The 17711-nt window shown below is 42.2% G+C and overlaps 2 protein-coding genes across 2 annotated transcripts in view; both read left to right on the plus strand.

Moving 5' to 3' along the window:
* Positions 1-876, plus strand: part of ADCY2 (adenylate cyclase 2) — a gene marked incomplete at both ends in the record, with an annotated part of 223790 nt that extends 222914 nt beyond the window's left edge. The window contains one exon of the mRNA XM_080339994.1: positions 724-876. Coding sequence (XP_080196120.1) covers positions 724-876 — 153 coding nt within the window. The remainder of the gene's footprint in view (positions 1-723) is intronic.
* An 8454-nt stretch (positions 877-9330) lies between these two features.
* CFAP90 (cilia and flagella associated protein 90) lies at positions 9331-17238 on the plus strand (the record flags this gene model as incomplete). Its single annotated transcript, XM_080364160.1, has 3 exons — positions 9331-9522; positions 12953-13069; positions 17062-17238. 3 exons carry the CDS (start codon positions 9331-9333, stop codon positions 17236-17238), a joined length of 486 nt encoding a protein of 161 aa, XP_080220286.1.
* Between the last annotated feature and the right edge of the window lie 473 nt (positions 17239-17711).

Consider the following 17711-nt stretch of genomic DNA (forward strand, 5'->3'; position numbering starts at 1 on the left):
ATGCTGCCTAGCACTTTGGGATCCCACCATGTGATTGAAAGCACTCCAAATCTATGATTGAGAGTATTCAGAACTAAATAATGGAAAAGTAAAGTTACCATCTGTTGGTCAAAACTGAAAACAGCAGGGATGTCAAAGCAATGACATCTACAAATGGTTGCTTGTTTCACAAAGAAGCACAGACAGCCTGAAACAACTGATGCTGTTAAATGACCTCTGTCCTACTGGGCTTTCACCTCAGATGGCAGAACTGCCTAAAATTTGGTTTACTGCCAGTTATGTCAGAAACTGGCAACAGCAGCTCTGACAGATGATGCTAATGTCTTACTACCACTTCATTCACACTGTCTTAGTATTCCCAGAAAGATGGGGAAGCTTGGGTCTACTGAAATAAAAAAAAACAGCTCCTGAAGTTGAGAAAAGTGCTCTCTGAGAAAGATTGTTGTCCCTAGTGGCTCTTGTGTATCTACAAGCCCTCTGTTTGCAAGCCTAGGTATGGACATGGTTATACCCAATTTGATACTTGACGTAAGCAATCATAATGGGCATCCAGCAACAGCCTATTTGAAAACTCAGGTGCTCAAACTTCACTTGAGACCCTTGAAGGCCTTATAAGCATTATAGCAAAACCCTCCTAATTGCTCAGAACATTATCTTCACACATTGGAAGAAGATTTTGCTTTACTCTGTTATCAACACTGGTTCTATTACTGTATGTTGCAGGTTACAGAGGAGACGAACAATGTCCTGCAAACATTGGGGTACATGAGCACTTGCAGAGGAATAATAAATGTAAAAGGAAAAGGAGAACTGAAGACATACTTTGTACATACTGAAATGACAAGATCCCTTTCACAAGGGAATGTGGCATCTTGAAGATTGCTTGTACGTGTCATCAATACCATATTTTCAGGAAAGTATCACGCACTTTTTAACTACATTTTGGCCCTTAACATGCGTGCTATTTTCTGGTATGTGGCACTTATTTTAATATGGCTGCAGAATAGTCCCATGAGCCATCATTTTGCACCTTGATATTCCTGTGTTCAAGGACAGTTGCGATGTACGCTATAGGACTGGAAGATTGTACTGCAACTTGCACAGTTATTCAAAGACAAGAAAAGAAGGAATAGGAATTAAAGGAGATAATTCATCCTGAAAGGACTAAAAAGAGATGTTAGTGACAAATGCGGGGGGAAAAGGCAATAAAGCTAGGGGTGCCTACTATTTTCTGATGCATGGTGTTTTCTGGAAAATACAGTCACTCCCCAATAGCATCCACTAATCTGGTATTAAAGTATACAGTATTTGTAAATAAGTTTACTCTGTCCACACATAATTTGGATGTGATCACCAGTTGCATCTCATAGCCAGGGACACGTTGGGTGGCTTGCTGGCATTCTTTCTGAAGAGAGAACTAACAATGCTGGAATAGTTTTGTACAAACGTGTCAAATGTTTTGAAGCTATTGTCTTTTGTAAGGTTAATTCATTAAAAGTTTATATGTACTTTGTCTTACTGTTGCTGTCTCTTAGTTTTGCTTCCTTCCATGGCTTCTGTCACTCTTAACATGCATGTCCTCTGCTCCTGCTGCTTTTTATTCAGCAGTTAAATGTTGGGACAGGCTGTGTCCAGCTATCTCAACAGCCTCTGTCAATAATATCTGCTAGACTTGCTGTTGCCTTTCAGAAATTGCCTCACCTCTTTTGTCTTCAGTCTTGGGTGGCATCCTGGGCACTTGGCAGCCATTTAGTCCCTAGGTGATACAGAAGACTTACCTCAAATCCATAAACACAAGCAAAGCGGGAGATACTGGAGACAGTAGTAGTGTTGCTACTTTGCAACCGGCCTGCAATGTTTAAACAATAACTAGGAGAAGCTGTATAAGAGAAAAAATGTTTTGTTCGTCTTGCACTTTAACAACTTCTTTTGCTCGTGCAAGCCTGTCACTTCACTTGTACAATGCCGGATTTCATAGGATATTTAAAATAATTTATCAGGACATGAGTACGAGTGGAAGATACAAAAAATGCTATTTTTTGAATATTCAAGATTAATTTAAATCCCAGTGCATTAAAGAGTATCGCACTTGCATAGTGTCATAGATGAGCCAAGTGAAAGACTGAAAAAGCAGGTAATTGCTCCTTTGAAGCATAGATAGTAAACATTAATTTTTGCTTTGCTATAAGCAGGACTTGAAATTAACATACTCTTTAGTCATAACAGCATAACAAGACCAAAATTAATAAAATCCTCCTATTTAAAAAATAGCATATAATTACAAGTTTTTTTTCTGATCGATATGGTATGAATATAGAAGTCAACTTATGCACTGTTACCTCTGGCATGTTATTGAAATGTAGAAAGTGTTCAGATTTCTCATTAATGAAACATATATTGGCATTTGTATTCCATTGTTGTCCTTTCAGAAGGAGTTCTCAAAATTGTGGGTCACAAATAAATGGCATCAGGCCACAGTCTCACTGAGTGTGGCATGTTTACTCACAGCAGCCATCTGCTCGCTAGCAAATTGGAATGGCAGTAGATTTCAAATGCCTACATTTGCAGTAAAATACACAATCTGAATTTTGATCCCTTGAAGTTAGTCTAAAAGCCAAATGCAAGTTATTTCAGTGATATCCAACATGACACGCTTGATGTTTCACCCAGGGCTGGGAACTTTTGATCAGTAAATCTCAAAATAGGTGGTCAGTCTAATAAAATCTCTTTTAAAATGTTTTGTTGCCTTTATCATTTCTTCCTTTTAATTAATAAGATAAATATTTTCCAGTGGAACAAAAGGCTTTCCAAATAGCTCACATGGCAGCAGAAACAATATCCCAGTCATTGCCCAAAACAAGCTATCACTCACCTATGCTTAAGACTTCTCCTAAATCCCGCCTCTCCACTTACTATAAATTTGTCCTAGGAACAATTTAAAAAGAATTTAAAATCTCTGAGACTTTGAATGTACTCTGGGCCCTTAAAATCATTCTGGTATTGTCACAGGTGAAAGCAATCATTTCTTACTGTGGATGAAAACTCTTTATGTAAAGTTGATTATATTGTACTGTTGTATCTATGTGCAGCTTCCAGGTATAACATGTACATTCAGGATTTTGCTTTTCATTTGTATTCTTGCACACTTTATGCATCGGTAGCAAACCTTGTACCTAACTTGATAGCCTTGTTTCTATTATTTTTATAGAGGTTAAACAATATTATATTTCTTTAAGCCATGAAATGTTACAACATTTGAATGGCCGTGAGTTGACTGGTCCAATGGTATATAAAGATATATATGTGCCCTCCAACAGCATGTTGAAAATGCCCTTGTTTAGAGAACTCATGTTTCTCTGGTGTTCTCTCATTTTGCAGTTGCGTTCTGATTCTTGCAGCCAAATCCCACTAAAGAACAAGAAAGTGGGCAAAAGATCTGCATCTGCAGTGTGATGCCCAAAGAAAGGTGCACACCATCCTCTCTCCAGCCTTCAGTTACTGACTATTATTATCTTTCTAGTGCCGAGAAACCATTTGTATCCAATAAATACTTTTTGTCTTCCAATGCATTTTACATCTGATGTTTATACTGTTTTATTTTTCCCCTGTCTAGATTGACCCAGAGTTCTTGTATCCTCTTTCTTCCTCTCCTCCAGCAATTTCATCTGCCTCCGTAACTGGGTATAACACTGTTCACGTATCAGTGTGTAACTTGGAAAGCTTCATGATAACCATACAGACATGTACTCGACATGCCATAGATTCTACATCACAGTAAGGTTCAAGTTCTACAACTTCCATTTCGGTGCCATAGTTCATAGGTCAGTAGCGAACCACGAAGTGTATGATTTCCAGAAGTACAAGGCAAATGTATTTCACACCACGAGAAAGCAGCCAAAAGATCAATGTAAGAGTGATTCGCTGTGGTCTGGGAAAATGAAATCCTAACGGGAACACCCGGAGAGCCTGCTAGATTTCGTTTTCAAAGTCAGTGCTTTGCTCCAGCTTATGGAGGGCTACAGAAGAACAAGAAGATTAGACTTGCAGATATTTCTGTTAACTACAAAAGTACTTGGGATTACCTGTAAATTAATGCTATTTAGCTTCTGTTTCTAAAGAGAGACATTAGCATCTTTTTATGCTGTGTTTTTCATTCTCTTTATATTTCTTTATGAGCTCTCTATTCTGTAAAATATCTATAGACCTTCCCTTTTTCTGCTGAGGCACAGGCAGAAGTCAGTCTGCTTGTATCTAAAGCGACAGCTGTGCACACCTGAAGGCAGACCTGCTGAAAGTCTGTCTTGTTTTGTTTTCAGAACTTCATATCAGGGCAAGTAATTAGCGATGTTGTCAGGATGCTTTATAGAGCAACAGATTTACTGCATTTAAAGCAATTATTACCTTGTCCTTTGATATGTAGTTTTCCTTTTAGTTGTACTTCTGTGTGAAGATATTTTTTTCTTCTTCAGATAGCAGATTCTCATTCACCTGACCTAGATACCACCCTTCAACATTTTTACAGATTGACCCCAAAGAGTTTTGAGATTAGGCGTTTTTAGTTTTATTCTTCCTTTCTTGTCTAAAAGAGTGAATCTGGGGTGGAAACAAATGTAGAATGAGATATATGTGCCTTAAATAAAACATGCAATTAACAGAGTATTTTGTTCCTTGGAGTACGTCAGATTTGTGTCAATTTGTCAAAACTAGTGTATAAATCAGTTCACCTTGAAGTTTACTACATATTAATTTTAAATGGTTTCAAATTTAGGAAAAGGAATTATTCAGGTCAGTGTAGGTTTGAATACGTCAAAATGAAAGATTAGGACATGTTAATCCTCTTTTCAACTATGAAGATCTGATCCCCTTCATGTTGCAGGATGCCATTGTTCAAAACAAAGATTCTGCCAAGAATTGTTTGAATTTTTTTGATGGACTATTTTTCAAATATATTTGTAGCCATGAAAATCTCAGTTTTGACATGAAAAAAATGCACGAGGTATTTCGAAAGTTTGACGCTCCTGGAGTAGAAATTTTCATGTTTGGATTTCAAAACAGCGTTACAAATAGCAATTGTTACGAAAGTAATGGCACCTCATGTAGAAAGTTGTACATTACTCTACTTAGCAAGAGGGTGATTGAACAGAATATTCATCTGAATTGGAGTATCCATTCAGCAGATGTCAATCAGCATAAACATGATAATTCTAAATTCTATCAGTTAATCAGTTATCATTTTACAATTGTTTTATAATTCATTAAAATATAAATAATTATTCAAAAAGCCTAATTCTCCATTCAAGCAGTTGAAATCTTAGTCACAAGCCAACCAGGAGAGTTTTGTAATCTACAGACTGAGGCTGAGTCATAGCAATTGTGTAGAGAATTACTTGAAACAATAGATATATTCAAGAAAAGTTTAAAAATTTCCTGAATAGCTCATGAAAAAAAAAAAAAACCACACACCAAAAAACCCTCAAAACCAAAACAAACAAACAAACAGAAAACCAAAAACCCTGAAGACTGCAAGAGGTGTGGTGACTTCTGTAGATGATGTACAGCTGTCTCCCTCTCCTTCAGAAAACTTCTGAAGAGCCTCCCTGTTTGAGATGGGCCGTCTGTCATTAATTGGGATCTAGAAGAAACAAGCCTTCGTGTGAAACAACTGGCTTGGACCAAAACTGTGGTAGGGGGAGGGCGGCAGAGTTTTTGAGCCATTTTTGTTTCAGCCTCTTTTCAAGGTCCATCAGATCGAACATTTGTGGCAAAGATTGTCTCTCCTTTGTGGCTCAGTTGAGAATCAGGAACACGTGGCAATCTGGTATCTGCTGAGGTAAAACAGAAAGGACAGGAGGTGAATTGCTAAACCTTAATTTGACAGCAGGCCAGCCATCTCTTATAAATATCTCAAGAATGGGTGTCAAGAGGATGGGACCAGACTCCTTTCAGTGGTGCCCAGTGATAACATGAGGGTCAATGGGCACAGACTGAAGCACAGGACGTTCCATCTGAATATGAGGAGAAACTTCTTTACTTTGAGGGTGCCAGAGCACTGGAACAGGTTCCCCAGAGAGGCTGTGGAGTCTTCTTCTCTGGAGACATTCAAAACCCTCCTGGACACATTCCTGTGTGATCTGCTCTGGGTGAACCTGCTTTAGCAGCTGGGTTGGACTGGATGATCTCCAGAGGCCCGTTCCAACCCAAACCATTCTGTGATTCTGTGATCTCAGCTCTAAGTGACAAGTTTGAAACAGGCACGTCAGTTTGTAGTGAGAACACAGATACTGTGGGTTTTCTGCTTATCAATGACCTGTCCAGTTACAAGTCTTGTGTCCTCTTGTATATGTCCCATCTCTGTCCCTGTCACTGTCATCTCTGTCCCCATCTGTCCCTACCCATTACCATTTGCTTTCTAAATTTCTTTTAGAAATGTCCAGTTAGACATTTTTGAACAGTCACCTTGGCCCTGAGACACCTTTATGGCCATAAAAGTATATATCAACATATTCAAAATTCAGGAACTTTAGCAGCAGAACCTGAGGGACACATGGCTATTCCCTAAAAAAGCAGGCACTTGTATTTCTCCTCAAGACACAGAATTCAACTTTTAACACTTTCGTCTCTGATCTCAGCTGCGTTTGAAAGCAAAGTTTTGGCCATGTAGATTAAAATTGCTCCATTGCCCTCTCACCTGTTCATATTTACATTACTAAGGAAACAGACTGACCTCCTGTGAGATTCTATAACAGGAACATACACTTAACAGTAGCATTCTAGTAGCATATGATCTAAGTCTGATTGTAACTGGAATAAAAACCCTTGGGCATTCATATCCTGCTTCTGGGGAATCTGCAAAAGGTGACCAGGAAGAAAAAGCCATTGTAAAATTCAAATAATTCTAAAGGGTTTTATATAGGTCCATTGGGCAGAAAAAATGAACTGAAAAAGCATCATTTTAAATTATTTCAAATGGAAGGCTTAGGACAAATCTCTAAAGAGCATTCAGCGGTATTTTTGACAATCTGTATTGCATGCAGATCATGCGATTCAATTAATGCCATCTTAAATGTTAATCAAAGTGAGCTACATGTGAACAGCAGAAAGAAAACTGGAGAGAAACCTTTCATATCTGACTTCAGAGCTCTTGCCTGCTTTAGCTTATATTTCTGGCGAGCAGTTTCTTGCAGCTCTATTTATAGCTGCAGCTTCAGCTGAGCTGCTTGTTCTAAATGGGCTTGCTGTCTCTTGGTGCTCGGACTAAACTACAGAAAAGCACTTGCACAGTAGCAAATGTGTCTCTGCGTAGGAAGCTGATGTAAGGCAGGTGTTGGATTTTCGATTCCACTGCTCACTTAGGCTGCGCTAAGTTGGCCTGTTCTACAGAAGGAAGAAGGTCCTAATTGGTAGAGGGATGTTATTAGTTAAGCAGATGGAAATTGTCACAAATGATTAAAAAAACACCCACCCAAGTCTGTAGAGTATAAATGCCCCCACAATGCACTTGCAAAGAAGCATGAGACTATGTTACTCAGTGTGTTAGTGATGGGGGAGTGGCAGCTATATAGGAGAGGTGGGACTTTTAAATCAGTAGGCCTGATCTTGCCTGGGTCCAAGATGCCCAAAACAATCAGTTGTGAAGATTTCTGGTACTATGAATGTTGTGGGGTTTTGTTTTGTTTTAAATGAATCTTGGATGTTCAGTAAAATTCAAGATGCCTCGAAGACTGCAGTTGTGAAAGTGCTTGCCACAAGATACTGGTAGCAATAATAATAGTAATGCTGGACCTGCAGCACATTATTTCTGCAACTGTGACTGCAGAAATGGTAAAACAAACAAAGCTCGTTGCAGGTCCCAAAGAGGCACAGTAATAAGAAGCACAGGCTACAGGTAGGTATTAAAGGAGGATAACTGTGGGGTGAATATCGAAACTAGAAGCCAAGTGCTACTCGGCCAGAGCAGTTTTAGAGTCAATCTGTTGTTAGATTTGCACCTGGAAGATGCTTAATTTCAATATCTCCAACATGAGTGTTTGTGTGTGTGAGAGATTTCCGATTGCATTGCCTGAAATGGCTCAACATCCCACTAAAACTCATGGGCAAGGAGGCGCTGGCCAAAGAAACTCCATGTTCTTCAAGACTCGGGATAATCATTCTGGTGGAAACTCCACACTACAGCAAGTTTTTATTCAACTTCTCAAATTCAAAGGTGATTTCTGGATTAGTGCAAACTGCCAGGGAAAAAAGCAAGTCCCTTTCAGCCAGGATTTGCTCAAACCTTCTTCCCCAGCATCAGAGGACACAGAGGATGAGGCAGCTGGCCTGTGGGAGGGCAGTGCTGGATCCCCAGGCCAGGCTGTGGGACATGCTTCTTGCTGAGGCAACCCTGAGGCCACTGCTTAAAACTGTGCCCAAACCCTCACATGTGGGTGTGAGTTAACCCACACTCCCAGGTTTAGCACCACTCTGGGGGAACACTCAGAGCTTCCCTGAGCTCCCCATGGCCACAACTACTGGGGCTCAGCTGTGCCTGGGGGCCGGTTCCTGTCACTGAATGGTTGGGGTTGGAAGGGACCTCTGTAGATCATCCAGTCCAACCCAGCTGCTAAAGCAGGTTCACCCAGAGCAGATCACACAGGAATGTGTCCAGGAGGGTTTTGAATGTCTCCAGAGAAGGAGACTCCACAACCTCTCTGGGCAGCCTGTTCCAGTGCTCTGGCACCCTCAAAGTAAAGGAGCTTCTTCTCATATTCAGATGGAACCTCCTGTGCTTCAGTCTGTGCCCGTTGACCCTTATCCTGTCGTTTGGCACCACTGAAAGGAGTCTGGTCCCATCCTCTTGACATCCACCCTTGAGATATAAATAAACATTAATAAGATCTCCTCTCAGCCTCTCTTCTCCAGGCTGAACAGACCCAGCTCTCTCAGTCTCTCCTCATATGAAAGATGCTCCAGACCCCTAATCATCTTTGTAGCCCTCTGCTGGACTCCCTCCAGTAATTCCTTGTCCTTCTTAAACTGGGGAGCCCAGAACTGGCCACAGTACTCCAGATGTGGCCTCACCAGGGCAGAGCAGAGGGGCAGGAGAACCTCCCTCGACCTGCTGGTCACACTCTTCATGACGCACCCCAGGATACTGGCCTTCTTGCCCACACGGGCACACTTGTGTGCTCTATCAGGCTGCCTCAGACTCCGGGTCGCACCCGGCGGGGGGCCTGTCCCAGTGCTCCCCGCCCCTGCAGCCCGTTCCGCGGCGCTACGGGCCCCCAGACCGCCCCGGAGCCGCCGCCCGGGCCCTCCCTTCGCGTTGCCGGGTAACGGCGGCCGCTCGGCAGCATGGCCTCTCCCGCCCCGCCGGCGCCGCCGGGCGCCCCGGGCGCAGTGGGGTCGGAAGGGACAGAGGAGGCACTCGGTGTCGCGGCGGCAAAGGGTCGGCAGCCTCCCGTCTCCGCCCTCTCCGCCTTCAGCCACATCCCGGCCAGACGGGAAGGGCCTCCGGAGCTCAGCTATTTCCACCGGGTGGGCAAGGTGAGGGAGGGATGGGAGCGGAGCGGGGGGAGAGCCGGGCAGGGCCGGGCCGGGCAGGGCAGGGCGGCCTTGCAAGGCCAAGCCTTTTCCGTGGGTTTCCACGCAACGTGAGGTCATGAGAATGACATTCAGGTACTGGAGAGAGTGCAGAGGAGGGCGATGAAGCTGGTGAGGGGCCTGGCGCACAAGTCTGATGAGGAGCAGCTGAGGGAACTGGGGCTGTTTAGCCTGGAGAAAAGGAGGCTGAGGGGAGACCTTATCACTCTCTACTACTACCTGAAAGGAGGTTGTAGCATGGAGGGTGTTGGTCTCTTCTCCCAGGTAGCAAGTGACAGGACAAGAGGAAACAGCCTCAAGTTGCACCAGGGGAGGTTTAGATTGGATATTAGGAAAATACTCATCACAGAAAGGGTTGTCAGGCATTGGAACAGGCTGCCCAGGGAAGTGGTGGAGTCACCATCCCTGGAGGTGTTTAAAAGGCGTTTAGACGAGGTTCTTAGGGACGTGGCTTAGTGCTAGAGTTAGGTTATGGTTGGACTTGATGATCCTGAGGGTCTCTTCCAAATGAAATGATTCTACGATTCTGTGATTCTATGACATTGTCCTCAGTCCCTCTGCAAGGGCTCAGCCCTCACCATGTTCCAGTGTATAAAGGGTGGCTACAAAGAGGATGGAGACTCCCTTTGTACAAGGAGTCCCATAGAAAAGATGAGGGTTAATGGTAGAAGTTACTCCTGGGGGAATTCTGATTGGAGATGAGGGAAATTTTTCACAATGAGAAAAATCAACCGAGGGAGTAACCTCCCCAGGGAAGTGGTGGATTCCCCAACATTGTACTGTTAAGATTTAGCTGAACGGGGTGCTGGGCCATCTTGTCTAGACTGTGCTTTTGCCCAGAAAGGTTGGACCAGGTGATCCTTGTGTGAACAGCAACTTGTGAGACTTCACGGGTCGTGTGGCCCTGGGCAGGGTGCAGATCCCAGCACAGCGCCGGGCGCTAAAGGAACAGCAAATCCCCTGCACTGACTCGCTGGCCCTGCTAAAAGCCAGGTGGATTTGTAATTTCAGACTCTTTGCATGTTTATTTCAGTGTTACATCGAGAAGGTGCTCTGACCCAAAGGTAAATGGGCACAGTTGGTGCCACAGTTAACAAAACATGGGGGAGAGCCCAAGAACAGTCAGGGTAGGGCAGGTCAGGGGCCTGGCCTGGTGCACTTGGGGCCAGCGGAGCTCACAGTCTATCCAACATGCACGGAATTAACAACCATATGGTAGAGCTTTTGCTTACATTATAAAGTCTGCTTTTACACTCCAGATGACCTGGTTTGTGGAAAGTGCTGCTCCAGTGGCATGGAAACAAAATGTGATAACAGCCACGTAATGGGTTTCTTCACAGAACAAGCCTCGGCCACAGGGGAGGAAGCAGATTCGACCCAGTCTTCTGCACAATTAAAGAATTAAACCATTTGAAATGTTTTATTTATCCAGGAAAGGGAAATTCATTCTTTTATTCAGCTAAAATACCTAAAATCAACTGTGTGTCAGAGTCTGAAGCAGAGAGAAATAGAAGAAGACGTGCTCAACACGTGGCGAGAAGCCAGAATTCGTGCTATTTAATCTCTTGGCTGACAGTTGCTCTCCCGATTGCTTTACATAAGTTACTGTAGCCAATTTGCATCGTGTTTCCTCTTCTGTGCCATGGAGAAAGCTATTATCTATTTTATGTGTGTCTGGAATATTAATGAATGTTTGCAAAGTGCTTAGTGTTAGTACACAGAGGGTGCCCACTCTGAGTGCAAATTTATTGTCTGCTCTCCGTGAATCACTTGCTCTGATGCTTTAAGAAGCAGCTTCCCAACACCACCACCTAAGCCAACTAAGTCAGCATTTAACAACAAAGAGAAACAGCAGCAAAAAGTGATCAGTATATGGAGCACAAAAGTGTTTTCTCTACACATCTGACAGGAGATTTTAAACAGGTCATCTGGGACAGGGCTAGCTTTTAACAGGCTGGCTACCTGTCTGTGAGTTCCAGAAAGAATGAGGTATCTGCTCTGATACAGGTAACAAATAATGGACAAATAATGCTACGTGAATAAAAACAAAGAAGCAAATAACCTTCCCAGTGGTGAGCACAAATTAGATGCCCACTAAAATTCTGAATGAAACTGGTAGCGTTGGGAAGAAAGGACAAGCAATGAAGCACAGAAATAATAATAATAATGATAACGGAGGTGGCAAATCAGATGCAGGATGATCTTGAACATGCCTGAAATTCTGTGAGGCTTGGTGGTTTCTGAGAAATGAAGGGATGAGAAGGTTAAATACCAAACTGCTTCTCCTCTTGGCAGAACCAAGTAATGGAGATGATAGCCTTGCAAATGAAGCCTGTGATTACAGCAACACCTCAGTAATGTTCTTAGGTATAGTTTCCTTTTAATGGAACCTTTATAGCCTCCTTGACCTGCCCTGACTTGACTAGTTTTGGAGGATAGCATTATAAATTGTAAGAGTCAAAATATAAGAGTTTTACAAGGCTAAATTGGGCACAAGGTAAAATGAGGTAAAAAAAGAAAGCCCAACAAAATGCACAATTTTTCAAATTTATAGTCAGCCATGCACAGAATCACTGATTGATTGACATGTTTACCAGAATATGGACCTTTTAATGATGTTCATTAACAACTGCCAGCATCTTTCAACAGTGGATTTTGCTTTTCTTTCCTTGAAAACTTTTTTGTTTTGATATCCCTTTGATTCCACTGATGAAAGAACTTGGTTGGATTTCACAAATGAATTTGTTAGCAGATCAGATCTTTAATGTTGCATATTTGGATGCAACTATGTCAACCATAAATACAGTAATGCTCTGGCTTGGGGTGTGCTGTATTTTCATATGTGATAGATACATGCATATTATTGGATCACAGGACTACCACTGTGGCATGTGTCTAAACTCTTCTTAATTCTTCTTTAATAAGAAATTAAATGGTGATTCCACTGCAAGACACCTTTGTCTTTTTCATTCCAAATAAATTCTGAATCTCTCCGCTTTCCTTTTACATTACAGTGCCAGGTCATTTGACAAGTTCATGAACTCAAGAAGGAGAATATAAAGTTAAAAAATTAAAACAAATAAAGCAGTTAAATTTCCAAACATAACAACAGATCACAGGGAAAAAAAAAAAAAAGTAAATTGCCACGAGCTGAACAGACTTAAGAAAACTTGTCCTGTGTCATTAGGTATTTTTATTGCAGACTGTTCTGAAGGGCTGACCCAAACTTGCTGATGGTGTCTCAGTAATATTACAGTTGTCATCATCTAATGCTGTATGCACACTGCTTAAGTATTGATTTGACTACATATATTCTGTAACCTGTAAAGTTAAGCAATACTGTGAATTCGTCTTTTTTTCTCCTTCTCTCAAGACAGGAGATGTTTCCACTTATGATGCCATTTTTAATAGATCAGAGAGTTACAACGAAAAACTTCACCGATGTGACAGAGAACATGCAAGCAGTCGTGGTCTTAACATTAATGAGGAGGTAACCCTTTGATTAATTAATAATTATCTTTGTTAAAAGTATTCTGTACTTTTTGACGTAGCTGGAGACTATAGGCATTGTTTTACCCTTTATAACGCAGCCTATATGGTAGCAAAGGCATCAGGAAGAGGACGTCATTGTCCTCGGCCTGGAGGTTTGGGAGAAAGCATTAGTCAGTGAAGACCATAGTCAGCTCCTGCTCTGTGGCATCCTATAGATTTCCAGGTGACAAGCTGTATTTAAGCTTAAGCGTGGGGAGAGGGGGACACACGGAGAGGCAAACTCTCTATTTCAAAGCTTCAGGGTCACTAAGAGTGGCTTCTGAACCATCTGTGCCCCTCGAGCATGGAAACATAGAATGTCCTGAGTTGGAAGGAACCCAAAAGGATCATTGAGACCAACTCCTGTCCCTACACAGGACAACCCCACAGTTCACACCATGTATCTGAGGGCATTGTCCAGTCTCTTCTTGAACACTCTCAGGCTTGGGGCCATGACTGCCTCCCTGGGGAGCCTGTTCCAGTGCTCCACCACCCTCTAGGGGTAGAACCTTTCCCTAATGTCCAACCTAAACCTCCCCTGCCACATCTTCCTGACATTCTCTCGGGTTCTGTCATTGGTCGCCATTGGTTGCACTTGAAATTCAGGTGGTCCTGCAGCTATTAATATTTCTGTGATGCTAATGAAAACTCTTCTCTGAAAGGACTGGATTCAGAGGCCCTGATTCAGTTGCTGCCCTGTGATATCCACCCTCCCTATGCCAGCATTTGCTGAGAGAGCCCAAGTCTCTGGAGCTGCTTAGACCAGATTGCCCTGCAGGAAGGAAATTCTTAGGGAGCTGGTGCAAAGGAGAGGTCATTCAGAGGACCATGGCCATACCTGGAAAAGATTGACCAAAGCAGTGAAAGCCAGCAGGTTTGGTGTGGTGCCTGATAGCTAAGGAAGTCTGCAGCCATGTTTTTAAACAGCTGTCTTGAAAACAGGGATACTATAATATATATAAATACGTATTTTCTCTGCGGCATCTGAAAAATAAAATACACATACGTACATAGCTGTGTCTATATATACCCTTATATTTATACACCCACATACACACGGAGGCAGAGGCTGTCAAAAACCAAATGATATGCAACCTCTGTGTCTTAATGGCATCAAAATCCTGGTGGGTTTGTGGTGTGTAAAGAGGTGGCTAGGCTAAGAATGGCTGCCTATGTTGATGATTATGTATGATAGACATGGAAGAAGGAAGAAAGAGACAAATTTAAAATTACCGTAATTGCTGTGTAATAAAACTGTTGAGATTTCTGGACAAAGGCCACTCCTCTCACAGCAGCTATATATTCCAGACATTTCAGTGCCGCACCATAGTGTCCTTCAGCTCTACCAGACAGTGCAGGGAGTATTAGGTGCTCCCAAAGGAATCCTGAGAGTGCCCGTTACCATCACCTGCTCATGCCTAGTAACTCAACTGCCAATCTGTGAGAGGCCAAAAGCCATGTAAATGACTGCTCCAACTAAAATGTTCATTTTTATTTAAACAAAGCAAAGCCACCCTACTCCCCCAATACCAAGGCAAACTTCCAGCTGGGAAATTTGTGTACAAACAGTTTATCAATGCAGAGTTAAGGTTTCTTACTGAGTTCTTGTGTCTTTTCAGTGTCAGCAAAATCACTTTCCTCCCAGTTTGTTTCCTTAAGCAAATGCTTATATGCAGAATTCATACCAGCTCTGCTGGACCGTGCATGCAAGGGACTCTGCCTGAGCAGGTGTCCCTTAATCCAGCCCTTTAATTAGCATGGAGGCACATCAGACCCACAGCTGCTAAATGTTACAACATGATCCTCCCGCACGTGATGACACCCAACACTGGATTTACCCATAACTAAGTGCAGGTCACATACTCAACTCCCACTCTTTAATTACCCCAGTGGCCCTCACAGACTTTATATAATAATAACAACTATATTATAAAACATAATAAATAAAAAGGCCGTGATTTGCATATTTGTAGTGTAACACTGAAGGGAGACGGGCTGAATCCACCACAGGTCACTCATTTCCTTGAAGCGGAAAAAAAACGATCACTGCAAGTAAGTCCTTGATTTACCGCAGAGAGAGCCTGGGTGCACCCAGGAAATCCAACAGTACAGCTACAGATACTTGGTTTAGCTACGCATAGCAGGGTGACTGCAGTAGAGTGTTTGCACAAGGCTGCCATGGCTGATTCCAGGCGTTAACAGTGCTGGAATTACATGCTGCGGAGGCGTGCAGCGGGATGCTTCCCAGCCAACTGTTGGAAAATCTGAAATCTGCTGAATGCTGAACCCACAAAGATGAAATGCCACTGCGCACAGTCAGTGCTGTGCTACCAAGGATGCTGGAAACTGAATCTCATTTACTGGAAGGGAACACAGACTATCAAAATTACATACTGTTGCTCGTTGTTAGCACTGTAAACCCTGTATCGCTAGCAAAGTCTTTTTTGATGGTACAAAGATTCTGTCATTTCTCCTTTTTCAACATTTATCCCCAACTGGGTGTGGGGAGGAAATGGTCTTATTTGTGCCTGCCACACTTCTTGACTTGATTTTTATTCTGGTGGGGTTATAAATTGGTGCAGTGAATAGCTTTTAATGAGGTGGAGCAAGGTAGGCAAGAAGGGTTAAGGGAGAGTCGGGGGATGAATGGTTGTTATAGAATAGGCTTTTCTGGTTTGTTGGGTTTTTTGGTTGTTTGTTTTTGTGGGGTTTTTTGTTTGTTTGTTTGTTTTGTTTTTGTTAAAAAAAAAAAAAAGGGTTTGCAAAATCTTCCCAAGAATCCCAGGTCTACTTTTACTCGCAAGTCTGGAAATATCTCACATCTGACTGCCCTGCTATGAGACCCCTTGGATCTGTGCTCCCACCTGTGTCCCCACTGGAAATGCAGTGGCTCTTGTGCTTCACAGGTTCTCTCATAAGTGCTGATGTGGCTCAGACTCACGTCTGTTGTAGCAAATAATTCATTTATTTGCACCTGAACTGTGATGTGGTACCCGCATTTTGATTCTACTTGTAGGTATTATTTAAATCATGAAGACTAGGTAAACACATTGGGGACCGAGGTTTACTATGTTAGCCAGTGAGCAAATGCATAAGCAGCCTGATAAATATGATACCTTTGGCCAGGGAAAGTACAACAAACAACTCCTGTCTTTCCCTTCTGACTCCAGAGCTCCCCGTTGCTGTAGCACAGGAAGGAACTGCAGATTGCACATACTGATTGCACAGTCACTTAAAGTGCAGTTTACTAAGAACAAGCTTAAAATCATCTTTTCTTGCTCAGGTTATTTTTCACCAAGTCCACTTCCCATCATTGCAGAGTGGTTATTTCTGTAGTCTTACAGGTACAAGCATTTTTAGTAAAACCTTTCATTGTACAAAAATACAGTAGTATATGTTTTTATGTCCTTCAGGGAAAGCTTGCATGGACTAGACCTTCCTCCTAGTTTTTCTTTAGGCTTTGATTTTTTTAATGCAGTGGTTTCACTGAATTGTGCAAGCAGGGGATGTGTTCCTGTAACAGGGAATACAAATTAAATCTTGTTTTTTAAATGAATCATGCAAGTCAGTGCACAAGAAAAATAAGGTTTAAAAGAAAATCTGTGCCACTTTCCAGTAACATAGCATTTAGCTTGCCAGTAATCACATGGTAATCGCCTGTGTGTCTGTAAGTAAAAAATTATCAGTCCACAGTAACTCATGGCTGAGGTCCATCACTTATCATCTTGTGATCTAGGGATACATTCATGGTTTATTGATATACATTAAAAACTAGGTCAGGGATGGAACAGTAAGAGTGCAGAAACCTGCTAAATAAATACACATCTGTATAGCAGATGCTGTACACTTCTGTCTGTTATTTTGCCCCTGGCCACAGCATGTTTAGCAGTAGATAACTGCCAAGTTTTCATTCTGTGACTTTCTTGTAAGGAGAATTTTATATTTTCACAGGAAATGGCAAGACCTGTCGCTGTTCTGTCATCTTCAGAATATGGGAGACGTGTACATAAGCCCTTAGAGCAGCCGATAAGAGAACATGTAAAGATTAATCGCTTGCAGGCAGAACTCTACAGGACAAATGGTGTCACCTGCTTAATGGAAAAACCTTCAAGCCTGGAGCGATTCTAAGCCTCTCGTACCTGTCATTACCAGCAACATTTATGTAGAAAAAAACCCACCTCACATCAAAAAGCAAAACAGTGCTTTTGCCTTTTCCTCTGCATTTTAGTTAATGGGAATGATTTGGATTAAAATAGGATGAAATAGCAGCTCTGCTTTTCTTCATGCTACTGCAAGTGCATGTCTTCTCCTTACAGTCTCATAAAAGTCTCATGAAGAAGGGCATCAGCAAGAGCTGAACATTTTAGGTAGCAAGACTGGAAGTGAGACTTGTTGGGTCAACAGTGCTTCTGCATACTTATTCACAGACTTTAACATTTAGACAAGCTTGTTCAAGGCATCAGTGGTCACCAACTTCTTAATTCTTACAGTGTTGCTACAAAATTGCTAGGTGTTATCTGCACAACAGCTGAAATGGGGATTCAACCCAGATTTTCCAAAATGGGCAAGTAAAGAAATGATCTCACTTAGGCAAACACTTG

Source organism: Nesoenas mayeri (assembly GCF_963082525.1).
Source record: "Nesoenas mayeri genome assembly, chromosome: 2".
In the NCBI taxonomy this organism is placed as follows: Eukaryota; Metazoa; Chordata; class Aves; order Columbiformes; family Columbidae; genus Nesoenas; species Nesoenas mayeri.